Source organism: Felis catus, chromosome C2 (genome assembly GCF_018350175.1).
Source record: "Felis catus isolate Fca126 chromosome C2, F.catus_Fca126_mat1.0, whole genome shotgun sequence".
Lineage (NCBI taxonomy): Eukaryota > Metazoa > Chordata > Mammalia > Carnivora > Felidae > Felis > Felis catus.
Genome location: NC_058376.1, coordinates 93,426,227 through 93,441,122, shown reverse-complemented (window position 1 = coordinate 93,441,122; position 14,896 = coordinate 93,426,227). Strand labels below are relative to the sequence as shown.

At 39.8% G+C, this 14,896-nt stretch overlaps 1 protein-coding gene across 1 annotated transcript in view; it reads right to left on the bottom strand.

Moving 5' to 3' along the window:
• Positions 1 to 4,258: 4,258 nt before the first annotated feature.
• The window catches only part of NCEH1 (neutral cholesterol ester hydrolase 1), a 59,045-nt gene continuing 48,407 nt past the window's right edge, over positions 4,259 to 14,896 (bottom strand). The window contains exons 4-5 of the mRNA XM_003991902.6: positions 8,068 to 8,239; positions 4,259 to 6,187 (exon numbers count right to left, since the gene is read on the bottom strand). Of these exons, the coding sequence (XP_003991951.1) occupies positions 5,570 to 6,187; positions 8,068 to 8,239 (790 nt within the window). The 3' untranslated portion in view covers positions 4,259 to 5,569. The remainder of the gene's footprint in view (positions 6,188 to 8,067; positions 8,240 to 14,896) is intronic.

Genomic DNA, 14,896 nt, shown 5'->3' with positions numbered 1-14,896 from the left:
ATTAAAATTTCTCAAACTCTTAAATTGACTTCCATGGAACACTTTGAGTGATGTGTTATATAGATCTTTTTTTTTTAATTAAAAAAATATTTTTTTAATGTTTATTAATTTTTTGAGAGACAGACAGACTACGAGTGGGGCAGGGGCAGGGAGAGGGAGGAGACACAGAATCCGAAGCAGGCTCCAGGCTCTGAGCTGTCAGCACAGACTCCGACACGGGACTGGAACCCATGATCCCTGAGATCACGACCTGGGCTTAACCGACTGAACCTCCCAGGCACTCCTATAGATCATTCTTTTAGGGCAGTTTGCAACAGTTTATTTAAAAATCTCAGTCAATATTTGTTAAGAAAAATACAGAAAGGACCCAAGCTATGAAAGAAATTGAAACACAAAAAACAAAAAACAAAAAAACCACAAACCCAAGCTGCACTTTATCTGATGTGATATAATGTATTCAGGGTCCGGGAGTGAACGGTGAAGAAAGAATTCTTGAGACGTCCTTGGTGCAGAAAAGTTGGTTTTATTAAAACATGAGACAGGACCCGTGGGCAGAAAGAGCTGCACTGGGGTTGTGAGGAGTGACTGACTGGTTATATACTTTTAAGTTGGGAGGGGTTTAGGGATAGCAAAAGTCCCTAAGGAATTTGGAAGCAAGGTTTCCAGGACTGTAAGGGGCTAGCTGCTGTTAGTAAAATGTCATTTACTACTGTCTAGTAAAACCTTAGTCATGGGAACTTCAGATGTGTATCAAGGGACCAAATGTTTGGAGGATGATTGTCAACATATATTTTGGGGGGTGGGGGTGAGGGTAGAGATAAAGGAAGTTTCCAAAGGGATTTTCATATGTTAAAGGAGACTTACAGGATCCTGGAGGCTGGCTAATATCAACCTAAGGTTGCCTTTTGCCTCTGGCAAAATATCAACATAGAGGCAGTTGTCAATTTTTCTTGGCGAGGATTTATTTATTCAAAAACACTTTTCGAAAGTCCACCATGTGTTCTGTTCTAACTGCTGAGGAAATAGAACTGGACAAGACAAAGTCCCCGCCTTCATGGAGCTTAAATTTAAATATGGGGAAAACAGAAAACAAACACATAATCAAGTAGTGAGAATTGCAGACAGAGGACTAAACTACAAACAGGAGCAATAAACAGAAATCAGAGGGGGCTAGAGAATGGGTGGTGACTGGAAAGGCTGGGTCTAGTTTGGGCAGTCTCTCCAGAAGGTGGAGCTCTCTATCTCAAATGCCAACAAGGAGCCAGCCCTGAGAAGATCTGAGGGAGGGGCCTTCCAAACAAGACACACAAAAAAATGCCAGCAGCCTCTCTAATGACACAAGATACTGGTTCTAAAGTGACAGACAGGGCTACATAGCCCACGTATGCCTACTAGAAAACATATTTATGTTTCTGATCTCCGAGATTTGGGGAATCTGATACTGGTATAAACATCTTCTAGATGTTTAAATACAGGATCTATTGGAAAACATGTTAAAAAAAAATAGTGGGAGATTAAAGAAATGAAAATCACAGAAACAATAATATTAAAACACATAAAGTACATCTTTCATGCTCCAAAGGAGAATTGTTGGAACTGTTAGTGGATCTCTCCAGCCAAACATAGCCATCCAGCAGAGGTTTTGTTGAGAATGAAAGATTGAGTTGAATAACTGAATAGAAAAATATAATTTATACACACATATGTGACCGTTTAGAATAGGAACAATTCACTTTGAAAAAGTTTTGAACATTCCTACGATGTTGATATAAACTAAGCAAAATAAACTCATGTGTGAAATTATTAGATATGCTTGTAATGTCAGGGTTAATTTGAAAACTTGCCTCTAGTAATACTGATACATCTCCAGTGATATTGATACATCTGTGGATTGAATTCCAATCCAAATTCATCTGCCCTAAAATCATCCCTTTCTAATACGTGTATTGAAAGACCCAAAATAGCCCCAGGGTCTGCCTCACTTTTAAGAATATTCTAGCCAGACCAAGGCAGGTTTCCCCGATATGAGCAGCACATACTGTATCCAGACAAGAATCGATTGTCATCAAGGAGGCCACTGAACTACCTCTCAGTGATTGAAAGGCAGCTGGAGGATTCTGACTGGCAGGAGATTTGAGCAGAGCTGTGGCTAGGGATCTGAGATACAGAGACAGAGATGGGAACCAGAAAGGGAGACAAAAAGTGAAAGAGGCATATTCCCAGATGGAGCCATTTTATTTCCAAACTTGAGTCAAAACAGATACAGGCTTTCCTATCTCCACACTGGATTTTCGTCTTATAAAATAGATTTGCTACCAAAATCCTTCATAAAATCTGCCTTGCCCTTGGCAGTGGGAAATAAGCAAAAAGTCAGAAGTTAAAAGGTCATGCATAAAATATCATAGCCACCAAGAGAATGATACAATAGTCTCAAATTCTTCACAAATCAATGATAAAACATTAAGATCGATTTACACTTCACTATATTTGTAGCACTTCAAGATTTTTTTCTTCATATATTTAATGTTCATATTTCACAAACAACATTACAAAAAGACTATCAACTTTTTCATAAAATAGAAAAACAAAACAAAGCCATCACACTATAAAAAAAAAAGTCAATCTGCAGAACATAAGCTTTTTTATTTAAGAACAAAAATTAAAAGAAAGCGAACTCACCCCAAACTAAAATATCTTCACCAAAAACTCTGTAGTCTTCCCAAAGGAGTTCTTAACGCTCAGATTTTTGGTTGGTTTAGCCTCTCTTGTATGTACTGGTTTTTGTGTATCCTGATTCCCAGCTGTTATTCCAGGGAGAATTTCAAGAAAGAACTTCAAGCAAGGTCTGGGGTGGGATCCAGTGCAAGTCATTAGGCAAATCATTCACATATAAAAGCTTTAATGAAACTCACCTGTTTCATTAGAAACAGTGGTTGACCCTTTTTCTTTTACTCCCTTTTCATCCAAGAGAACCCTTTAAAGGTCTAGAATCATTTGTTGTCTGTACTTATGGCAGCATTTGGCTCATAATTCTGGGTGAAAATATGCCATTTTAAGAAACTCTGCGCATGTATTATATTTTCTTTGCTTTCTTAGAGGTAGATAACCTCAAACTAAGGTCCAAACATTGGTCCCTTCAAATGATGTAAGAAAACAATAGTATTAAATGAGAGTAGCTGTCAAAGAGGAAGAACTAAAATCCTGTTGTTTTTTTTTTTTTAGGAAAAAAAATCTTTAATGATGTTTGTGTCTGTGTATATATGGAAAAATGACCTACCAAACCCCCCCCCCCCAAAAAACAAAACAACCCAAAACACGGTAGAAGAAGCCAATACAATTTGTCAGTCCAAACAAATGGTTGGAATTGACTGTTGGAAGACACCTTGCAGATTAAGTAATTCAAATCTCTGACTTTAGAGGAAAGAGAAAAGAGGCTCAGAGACAGTAAATAACTTGTGTCTGTCCATTAGCATGTTAATTTGCATGATTATTTTTATACACATACAGGCACACACACATACACACACTGTTGCATTTACATCTGTTTTGTACATAACAATGCTACTGGCTTGTACAATAAATGAAAAATAAGGGGTGCCTGGGTGGCTCATCAGTTAAGCGTCCGACTTCAGCTCAGGTCACGATCTCCCGGTTAGCAAGTTCGAGCCCTGCATCGGGTTCTGTGCTGACAGCTCAAAGCCTGGAGCCTGCTTCAGATTCTGTGTGTCCCTCTCACTTTGCCCCTCCCCTGCTTGTGCTCTCTCTCAAAAATAAGTAAACATTTAAAACATTTTTAATAAAAAAAAAAAAAAGAAAAAGAAGGGTGTACACTTTCACTTATTTCTTTGCCAGAAGTAGGAAATGCCCATCTTTCAAATGAGTGAAAAGGTTCCTCTTCCTCTCCACTGATGAACTGGCTGTATCATGACCTGGCCTTGGCAGTCCCTGCAAAGAGCAGGGTGGGGGCAGTGGTAAAAGTGGCAGGAAGGAGGGCAGAGGCACTCAAACCACAACTGGAGTCCCTTGCTATGCCGAAGATGTTCCCACTGGCAGTGAAGGCTTTACACAAAGTCAAGCTTGGGCTATTGTAACTCCTAGACCAGGCTGGAAGGAGACAGAAAAGAGGTGAAGGAACCAGGTATGCATCACCCTGGAGAACATGAGCTAGCGCTCCTCTCACCACAGAGGGCAGAATTGAGCAGTGTGTGTCTTACCTAAATTCTCCAACTGTCAACTTAGATGAATTTACTAAGTGTAGTCACAGTTTCTAATTACTTTAATTTGTATATGCATATAGACATCAAAATATTTAAGCCTAATGTACAGTAGTATTAATAGCTACTTTACCTCTTTCCATAAAATTACATGTGGATATAATTCTAAGGTAGTTTCTTAAAAAATATCGTTATTTTTAGTATTCATCATAGATGTTATTCTGAAAAATCTTAAGTCGAGCTGTATATATTAACATTAAATAACTTAAAAAAATAAACAATACATTTCATATATATATATGGTTATATATATATATACCAAATATATATATATAATACCATATATATGTGGCATTATATATATATATACCAAAATAGCCCCATTTTAAAGCCATGTAAGTGAAAAAGTTGAGTTTTCAAGAATAAACTAGACCTTCTAAAGGTATTTTTTCATAATTTCAATATTAAATGTATCTTCTTTTCTGACTATGCCAAAAATATACACACTGCTCTTGGTAATTTATGTCAGAAGTATTCATTATGAAAATAAATAAGTTAGTTCATTTGTCTGTTTTCACTTGTTTCTGTAATGACAAATTTATCCTAAATCTAAATGAATTTGCTCCCAAAAGATCTCCCCTATGGAGACAGCATAACCAAAAAACTTTACAATGTACAGATATCCACTACATGCAATCGTATATTTTCTAATAATAGTGGTAGAAAGTAACCTTCAAGTATCGTCATCATCCAACTGGACTTACAGAGAGCTATCCCATAAAATTAACACTCTAAAGGAAGAAAGTTATTTGAGAAATTTGTCCTTGCTAGAACACCTTTGTTGAAATTCCCATAGGAAACAAAACCATCTATCCATAAAGCACAGAGGGCGCTTGGTATCTAGCACTGACCTTAATGTGCACACAAGTAACACTGCTCTGAATGTAAAGTAAACTCTACAAGCTAAAGAAGAGCCCACATACGCCACCCACAGCTGGAAGAATTTCTTCTGGAAAGAATTCCTTGATGAAGACAGAACGCAAAGCTATTTCAGCTCCTAGTCCTGCTTTCTGTAGCCGTGAGTATTGGTGGTAATTTGGCTAAAAACAAAACAAAACAAAACAAAACACAAAAAAACAAACAAGAACAGAAAGACTGGTCCACTTGGAGAACCAGATTTAGACATTTTGTACTTACGTTAGTCAAACACATTTTTCAAAAATTAAATTAACATAAAGTCTGCAGGGAATGGAGATGCCATAACTCACAAGTAACAAGGGGAAAGTAATCAACTAAAAAGTGCATCTCTTTCCAAAGCAGGTGCAGGAGGTCAAGATTCTGGAAGTTTTCCTCTTTCACAGGTTTTGATCCAGCCACTTGATGTAACTATTCCTAGTCCGGATTCCCACTGAGAAGTTGGTGGGCCAGCTGGTGAAAATCATGCATCCATGGAAGCCATCCTCAAAGTGATCCAGGGTCACCTCCACACCTGCGCTCTCCAGACGCTTTGCATACATGATCCCATCGTCTCTTAGGACATCATGCTCACACGTCAGAATATAGGTCTTCGGGAGGTGCCGGAGGACTTCCTGGTCTGCAATGAGAGGGGCCGAGCGAGCATCCAACAGCTGAGGGATCTCCCTCAGAATCCTGGCGTTGCCGGTGGTCTGCACCACAGGCTTGTAGCCCTTTGTGATGGATGCAGGCAAGAGGGACGTCCAGTTTAGACGGGCCCTGAGGGCAACTGCCTCTTCCACGTCCATCGAAGTGTGGTTGTTAACAATCATCGCCTGGACAAAGTCATAGTCGCCTTTGAAGTAGTCCACCCAGTACTTCACCATGACGTAGCGGGGCAGGATTGGGGTGTTCACATTTTGCTGGTAAGAGGGCGTGTTGAAATCTAAAGCTTGAAGAACTGGATAAATTAAAGCTTGCACTTTGAGCTTGTTTTTGAGGTTGGCATCTTGAGTAAACTGGAGAAGAGGAAGCAGACACATTATTTCCTGCTGCATGGCTCTTTGTATGGAAACCACACCTTTTAAAGTAGCTGAATGCATTACCTGGAATCAGTCAAAAGGTTCTAACTAGGAAATTTCTACCAGACATGGTATTAGGTAATACGGTTTATAAAATAAAAACTTCCCCACCACCCACCACCAGCACCACTCCCCACACATGCATCAAGCTGCTGGATGTTTACTAAGAAAGTTATGATGTTTGCAACCCATGTTTTTAGTGAACACTGCAAATGCATGTGATCTCTCAGGTCTTTAACCCCCCGTGAACACTTCACTTGTATCTATCTTTCGGCACTAGCACACCTTGCTGGGTACTATGGATGGATAACATGAGAACTTTTCTTAGTTCAGTATTCTGTGCAAAGTGAAAAAAGGCAATGGCTTTCTAGGGAGAAACAAACAAACTAGTCTAACTCTTCCAGAGGAGAAGGGTGGGAAAAGCTAAATGAACAGATGATGGGACTCCAAAGTGTTATAGCAGGACCTCAGGATATCTCCTCTGATGAGCATTTAGTCTTCATGCTGCATAAGTGAGAATTTAAATAGTGCTGGCAACATGCCCTCCATTCTCCTTAATGAGCATGTGCCCCAGAGTTGAGGTTAAATGGGAATGTGAACGCATCCTCTACCTCATCAGATCTCCATCCCCCCATGCCTTCACAAAATGTGAACACACTGCCTCATTTTCCAGTCCTAGGGTCCAAAATGGTACACATTTGCATGTAACATCTAAAAGGCAGCTAACTAGGTCACTGGGTTTTATAGGCAACTAAACAACCTTCAAGGTCACTTTAGCTGTACAATTTTGTTTCACGTCAGAGTTTGGAACCCCATCCCCCAGGGAAGATATAACTGCTCTGCAAAAGCAAAAGGAAATGATCAGTTAATAGTACTATTAATATGTGCCAGGAATTGCATATACATCATTTCACTAAGTCCCAGCAATAGTCCTGCAATCAGATGGCATTATCCTCATTTTCCTGAGAGTCAGAGATATTCAGGGGCTTGCCTGAAGCCCTGTAGCTTCCAAAGCAGGGAGACTGGATTCCATTCCACTGCTAATTTTAAAGCCCATGATCCTCTCCCCACTGCACCAGGACTTTCTTCTTACCACATCAGAACACATGTATAGCAAACCCATCAGTGCCCAATAAAGTTCTCTATGTACTGCAATTTGAGAATACCAAAAGAAATCTGGAGATGAGAAGACAGAGATGCTCTTCTAAACTTGTTTAATCCATCAGAGGAAGAAAATATACTTATCTTTGAATTTACACAGCCGCCCAAAATTTTGGGTGCTATTAGAGCTAGATAGTTTTAACCAGAGAATTTAACCAGGTAAGCTCAGGTTAACTGGTATTATAACACTCGAAGTGGCTGACCCATTTTAATTTTTTTTTCTTTTAGATTTTAAAAAATGTTGGGAAACACTTTTTAGCTTTTCAGTTTGACTCAAAGTTCTAAGGAAACAATCTTAGCAACTGGAATTTAAGCAAAAATATTTTGCAAGTCCAATATGGAAAAGAAGCTGGAGATACTTGATTTCCATGCATATTGCTGAGGAGCAAGAGAGCCCTATAAACTGTTAGCCCATCTTTCATATTAATTGTAATCAGGGACTTTCCAAGGACTCAGAGGTGACATCTCTTTCAATTACCCCTCTTCCTACTTCAGAAAGATCCGTGAATTCTCCCAGCGCAGTCATCTGAATAACTTGGCCCCATACTGACCAGCCTACCTGCTAAGCCTTTGCCATACATAGCAAAGAATATGTTTGTAGGTCTGCAGGTTAGCAAGAATCCTCTTACCACCAGCCTGTCACAGCAATCTGTTACCTGTTGGCCCAGAGCAGCGGCCAAATTCCCACCAGCACTGTCACCAGAAATGCCAATTCTGCCCGGGTCAACCGAATACTTGTGTAAGACTTCTGGCTGCAGAAAATACTTCGTGGCACGTACAACATCATGAATTTGTGCAGGAAAATAAACCTTTGGAACTAGCCTGTATCTGTGAAGACAAAAGTTGTATTCATTTAAGGACTTCACCAAGTCTTTATAGGCCCTTTAAAGTTTATGGGGAAGCTGGTTCTTTTGACACAGAAGTTAACAGGTAAGGATTGAAATAAATATAAAAATGAACCATTCATTTTCTTTTTTAAAAAAAGTTTATTTTGAGAGAGAGAGAGGGTTGGGGGGGGGGGAACATGAGTGGGGGAGGGGCAGAGAGAGAGAGGGAGAGAGAATCCCAAGCAGGCTCTGAGCTGACAGCTCACAAACCGTGAGATCATGACCTGAGCCAAAATCAACAGTTGGATGCTTGACCAACTGAGCCACCCAAGCGCCCGAGCCATTCATTTTCTTGCAAATCAAATACTTAGTTTAAAAATGTAATGATTTGGGGGTATCTGGATGGCTCAGTCGGTTAAGCATCCGACTTTGGCTCAAGTCATGATCTCACAATTCGGAAGTTTGAGCTCTGCATCAGGCTCTGTGCTGACAGCTCAGGGCCTGGAGCCTGCTTCGGATTCTGTGTCTCCCTCTCTCTCTGCCCCTCCTCTGCTCACACTCTGTCTATCCCTCTCTCAAAAATAAATAAACATTAAAGAAAAAGGGATTAAAAATGTAATGATTTTGTATTAGCAATAATCTTTCCCCCCTTTTTTATCATCAGACATGAAACACAACTTCAAAGTTAAAGGTGGATGTTGATTATTAAGATATGGGTAGAACCGTAACAGATTTGGGAATTTTATTTCCGGAAATCAGTGTTCAATTCACGACACTTAAGGATTAGAAGGTGACTTGGCAACATCAACCACTTCATTGGTCTCCTGTTTAATGACTCCATATGGGATCCTTCATGATTTACTTGAGAAACATAGCAAAATTGTGTCAGATACCCCATCCATGATAACATCTTACAAATCCATAGTTGCTGGTAGTCTCTGCTTGGAGTGCCCTCTCGGCCTCCTCCTTCTTTCCCTATTAATTCTCACTCAGCCTTTAAGCCTTACTCATGGGTTTAGACTCCTCCAGGTAGATTTCCTTGACTATAACTCCACTTGCTTCTGGGGCTGAGCTGGATGCCTTTCCTTGATCCTTCTATGTGCTGGAGTATATTACTGTTCTTACTGCCTCATCTTAAAATGATTTATGTGTTTCCTCTGAAGAGTATGTTCTCTGAAATCAGGACTATGTTTTATTCATCGCTGTGTTCCCAGTATCTATCAATGTGCTAGGCACATAATCATCCATCCAGTAAACCCTTTTATTAACATACCTTCCTTTTGCAGACAAAAGAAACTGGGGCACCAAAAAGTTACTTTATTTGTAAAATAAGTCAAACACAGATAAAAACAAGGTGGAATAGAAACTAAGTACTTAATTAAAATCTAGTAATATTAAGAATTCAGGTCTCGGGGTGCTTGGGTGGCTCAGGCAGTTAAGCATCCTACTCTTGACCTTGGCTCAGGTCATGATCTCACAGTTCATGGGTTCAAGCCCCATGTCGGACTCTGCACTGATGGTGTTGTGCCTGGTTGGAATTCTCTCTCCTTCTCTCTGCCCCTCCTCTGATCGTGCTCTCTCTCTTCAAAGAAATAAACAAACAAAAAACTCAGGTCTTTTCATTTTCATTTTATAATTAACATACCTATTCTTAGAAACTTATTTTCTCCCATCTAAAATCCAGCTAATTATCTTCCCATTCAATGCAAATACAATCAAATGAACAAACATTTGTGAAATACTCTGAGAAGTAGTGAATATTGATTACTGCATTTTAAAAGTCCTAAATGTGACATTCCTTCAGTGGTTACCTTATAACAGATAAAATAATTTTTCTAATTTCTTTTTTATTTTCCTATCTGTGGTGATCATTTAATCATCCAAAATGTTTTTTGTCCCACTGAATTTCATTATGCCCTAAAGTGGCTGCTATGCCATATAGTACTACTATCCTACTGATCAATGAGTGAAAGGAGTAGGATTATACAATTGTGTCCACTAGATGGCGCCATCTTATATGATTCCATTTACCCCCAGTTTTAGGACTTGATCTCAATTGAACTTCAGTTTACCAAGCTGAATTCTTAATTCTTTCAATGAAATAAAAACACATGTCCTTCATGAGTCAAGTTGTGAGAATAAGGGCTATTTTGTCTCAGCAAGATTCCATATATCATAATAAACTGTTTTCCTGGTAGCCCAATATGACAGAGCATATTCTACCAGTACACATACATGAATTGAATCTTCAGATGTTATTTCCCAAAAGGTCTAGTGACTTTGAACCAAGAGAAATTGGTGGGACACCTGAGTGGCTCAGCTGGTTAAGCATCTGACTCTTGATTTCAGCTCAGGTCATGATCTCACAGTTCTCGAGTGCACACCTGCTTGAGATTCCCCCTCTTTCTCTTTGGCTCCCCTACTCATACTCTGTCCCTCTCAAAATAAATAAATAAACTTTAAAAAAAAAAAAAAGAAATTTATAATTAAGAAAAAAGATACCCTGCTACTGCCACAATCTTATCAGTTGATTAATAACTGGCTCAGATAACAGAGTAAACATACTTAAAAAAAAAAAACAAAAATAGATTATAATACAAGCGTCTTCCTGGTGCCCTTAAAGATCTACCTCCTAAACCCTTCTCTTTGTTCAAGCTGAAAACTTTCTCTAATTTTATTCAATAAAAAGGGACACTATTTTCATAGATTTGAAAATATAGTGAAACTATACATTTCTGAGGTCACCTAGTTCAAGATAAGCCTTGAAAGTAACTTGAATTTGACCTGAGAAGTATAATAAAAGTTCTGTAATATTTTTGTAGCCACAGAACACTCAAGAGTCAGAAGAAAATTTATGAGTGCTATAGCCAAAGAAAGCAAGTATAAATGTATTTGTCTGCAGCTTTTGTTTAAAGGTAGGTCTCTGCAAAGTACTGAAAGGATTCTGACTTTTTTTAATTTCACAATTATAGATCTTGAGTTAAAGCACCTGATGAATTTATGGCAGATATAGTCACAATTTGCCAGCTCACTGCAGGGATAGATGACTCTGCAGTGCTGGCTTCTGCCTATCTGTTAACTGCACATGCCTCCTGCTATAGAAATACAAAATTTGCTTGTAAACTCAGGAAAGAAGCTTAATCAGTTTAACAAATGCGTACACTCTGTAAAAATTATCTTATTTCTGCTACAGATGTGCTACAGATGTGTTTCACTCAAATTGCAGGACAAACCCGTGGGTTTAAGAATGAGAACATGACGGGGGCGCCTGGGCGGCTCAGTCTGTTAAGTGTCCAACTTCAGCTCAGGTCATGATCTCATGGTTCATGGGTTCGAGCCCCATGTTGGGCTCTGTGCTGACAGCTCAGAGCCTGGAGCCTGCTTCAGATTCTGTGTCTCCCTCTCTCTCTGCCCCTCCCTTGCTCATGCTCTGCCTCTCTCTCTCAATAAATAAATAAACATTTAAAAAATAAAAAAAAAAGAAAGAAAAGAATGAGAACATGAGGCTCCAGGAGGATGCATAACTTGTCTACAACAGCTGATAAGTGGCAAAGCTGCGTGGTGAATTCACCACTGACTTCAAAACCCACATGTAACCCCTGCCTTAAAAAATATTCTTATTCTTGAAAATCCACAGCCTTTTAAATGTGTGTCTGTGTGTTTTCTCATGACCTCATCAAAGCAGTAAATTCTCAGAACTATAGACTTCTGACATCCCAGGACACCCCTTATGATTTCAATGGTTTTGCAAAAATATTCTCAAACAAACCACTAGCACAGTGCCTGACGTGTGATGCATCTTTATGAACATACTTTAAGGATTTATTTTACACTTTTACTTATAAAATATGTCATATGGCACCACCTGTGGCGAGGAAAGTGATAAGCCATATGGCTTTAAAAAAAAACATAAAAAAAAGAAATTGTTCCTAACCTACCTACTCTGGGGGCACATTGTCAAGGCCTCTACTTCCTGTATTCTATGCGTAGTTCAGGGTTTCTCAACTCAGCATGCATCCTAGGATAATCCTGGGAGTTTTACAAAAACATTGAGGCCTGAGGCCATCTATGAAACATTCCAAAGTATTTGGTCTGGGGTGGAGCCTAGCATGTCTATATTTGAAGGAAAATCCTCCCCCCCACCGCCCGCCCCCAATAATTCTAACGCACAGCCAAACTTGAGAAATATCACATGACGGGGGCGCCTGGGCAGCTCAGTCTGTTAAGTGTCCAACTTCAGCTCAGGTCATGATCTCATGACATTGAGAAATATCACTGAGTCCAACCCATGCAGTCACTGTTCTCCGAACACATCTGCCTGTTGCCTTCCAGTGCTTTGGTCTCTATTCTCTCTGCCCTTCCCCCAGCAACTCATCAAATGTTCCGATCCTATAAATTTAATCTCAAATGCCACTTATTTCATGAAACCCTCTCCGAGTCCAGCCAAAAGTCACTCTCCTTCCTTGGAGCTCTCAAAGTCGAACAATAGGTCATAGCACAGACACCTCTATTTCCTCTAGAAGTAGATGGAAAGTCATAATTATGTACTAAAGACTCTGACGTACACGTACCTAAGATAAGCAGTATCATGCCTCTGGTCTGTTACTTTGTTACCTACTTTATTCAGGGTACCAGGGAAATGGAGAGATGCTCAGAAAGACTTACAAGGTCTTTCTTAAGTCCAAAGCAGACATGCACACAAGCCCAGAGTGGGGGGAGTTGATCCAAATCCACTGAAGTTGAAGTCCTGAATGACACTAGCATTCTATGAGCATTGTGATACACGTTGTCCCTCAAAATAACCTCACCTGGCAACAGTGTGTACAAACTTGAGCTGCAGGCAAGGACACTGAGGTTGCTTCATCCAGTGCCACTTAGGTGAAAGATACAGGAGATATACTGGAATGAAATTATACTCCTTTAGATTCAGTAGGATTAAAATAAAATCTCCTTCCTTTTTTTCTTTTTTTGGCTTCCCCACGCTCCCTCTTACCAGCTCCTGAGAAGAGTTCAATAGATTCACCTTGAGAACATAAAAAGGTTAATTATGTTCCTCAGTCTTAAAGAATCCCTGTCTTCAGCAGGGGTTATCTGAAACAAATCAATTACATCCCTACTATGCTCTCTATTTGAGAGAGACAACTCCAGAGGAAGAACCTCTTTATTCATCTACCAGGCAGATGCTTTTTTTCTATTAAAGAAACACAAAAATAAATAAGATAAAAAAATAATAAACATATAATAAAATTGCACAAAAGGGGAAGCATAAAGGTTAAGGTTAAGGAAAGTTCTTCCTTTCTGTTTCTACTCTCAAAATCTGCCCCTGCAATAGTTTTGACTGCCAGCCATTCAGCAAGGGAGAGCTGAGATCAGTGAAGGCTTGGCTGATTGGACAAGAATGACATTCAAAAGAATTGACAAGAGGTCAGGATGTTTTGCCAAAACCCTAGGAGTGACTGAGCCTAGAACTGTGATCCCACGCACTTTCTCTGTCTCTCTCAAAAACAAACATTAAAAAAAGGTTTTTTTAATGAAGTGATTCTTTGATGCACAGTTCACAATTTAAGACTTTCTGAGACTTATCTATATACACAGCAGGGATCTCCCCAGGCTCTTGGTGTTTATCTAAACTGCCTCCTCCCATTCAGACCAAACCTTGCCTATACCCACAAGGGTAACAAAGGCGCCAGAGCACTCCCAGGTGGCCATGAAAGCCCAAGAAGGCTTAGTGCCTCCTCCCCTTGGCCTCCTTTCGCGATTTCAGAAGCTAAACGTAGCTTCCATAGCTCAGGTGTGGGTGGAAGCTGGCTTCACAGCCTCACTGTGGTTTGCAGTCAGGTGCTCTGCAGCTGCATCACAGGCTTTTTGTAAAAGCTCCGATTACCCCCTGCTCCCCAGAAATTCTCAAAGACCTAAACCACAAGAGAGAAACCAGTGGATTTTTCAGGTTGCTAGAAAACACAGCCAAGAAGACATTAGTCGAATGTATCTAAACAGGAGAGATTCATTAGCTAAGGATAAGGAAGAAAAGAAAACAAGCTACTTCTTAAAAGAAGCACATTATCTCTCTCTAGCATTAAGTTATTTGTGATGTTGGCCTTTACATTGGCTAAAGTTGGCCTGGACTGAGTGAAAGGGAAATTTTCAAATCTTTCCTTCTTCAGAGGAGAACCCTCGGGAATCTGATCTGCCCACCGTCCGGTGCTGCCCAGATCGGAGTGATGCATGAGGATTTCTCTCCTCAGGACTCAGAGGAAGAGCAGGAAAAGGAACAGAGAGCAAGTCACAGCTAGGTCACCGTCACTCTGTGTTCTTCTGAGTATCTTATTTGTACAACTATTTACTGAGATGTGTGGTGTACTGAGCCTCCTAAAAGCACTCTGATTTTGTCAGCCTGCACTCATCTAATTTTGTGGATTAAAAAGAGAAACATAAAGATCCCCTTCCTTATAACCCTGTTTGCCGCAGACTAAGATAAGTACTCCAGCTTCTTTTCTCTCTACATTAGCAACATTCTTTACAGCTCTGTGAAGTTTCAAGTGCTCTGTGCACAATGCCACCTGACATTTGGTGGAATGGGACTATGTCTCCACCTACATAAAATAGGGAGTTTGAGTGTAGAAAAGATTTAATTAAAAGCATAACACAACTTAAAAAC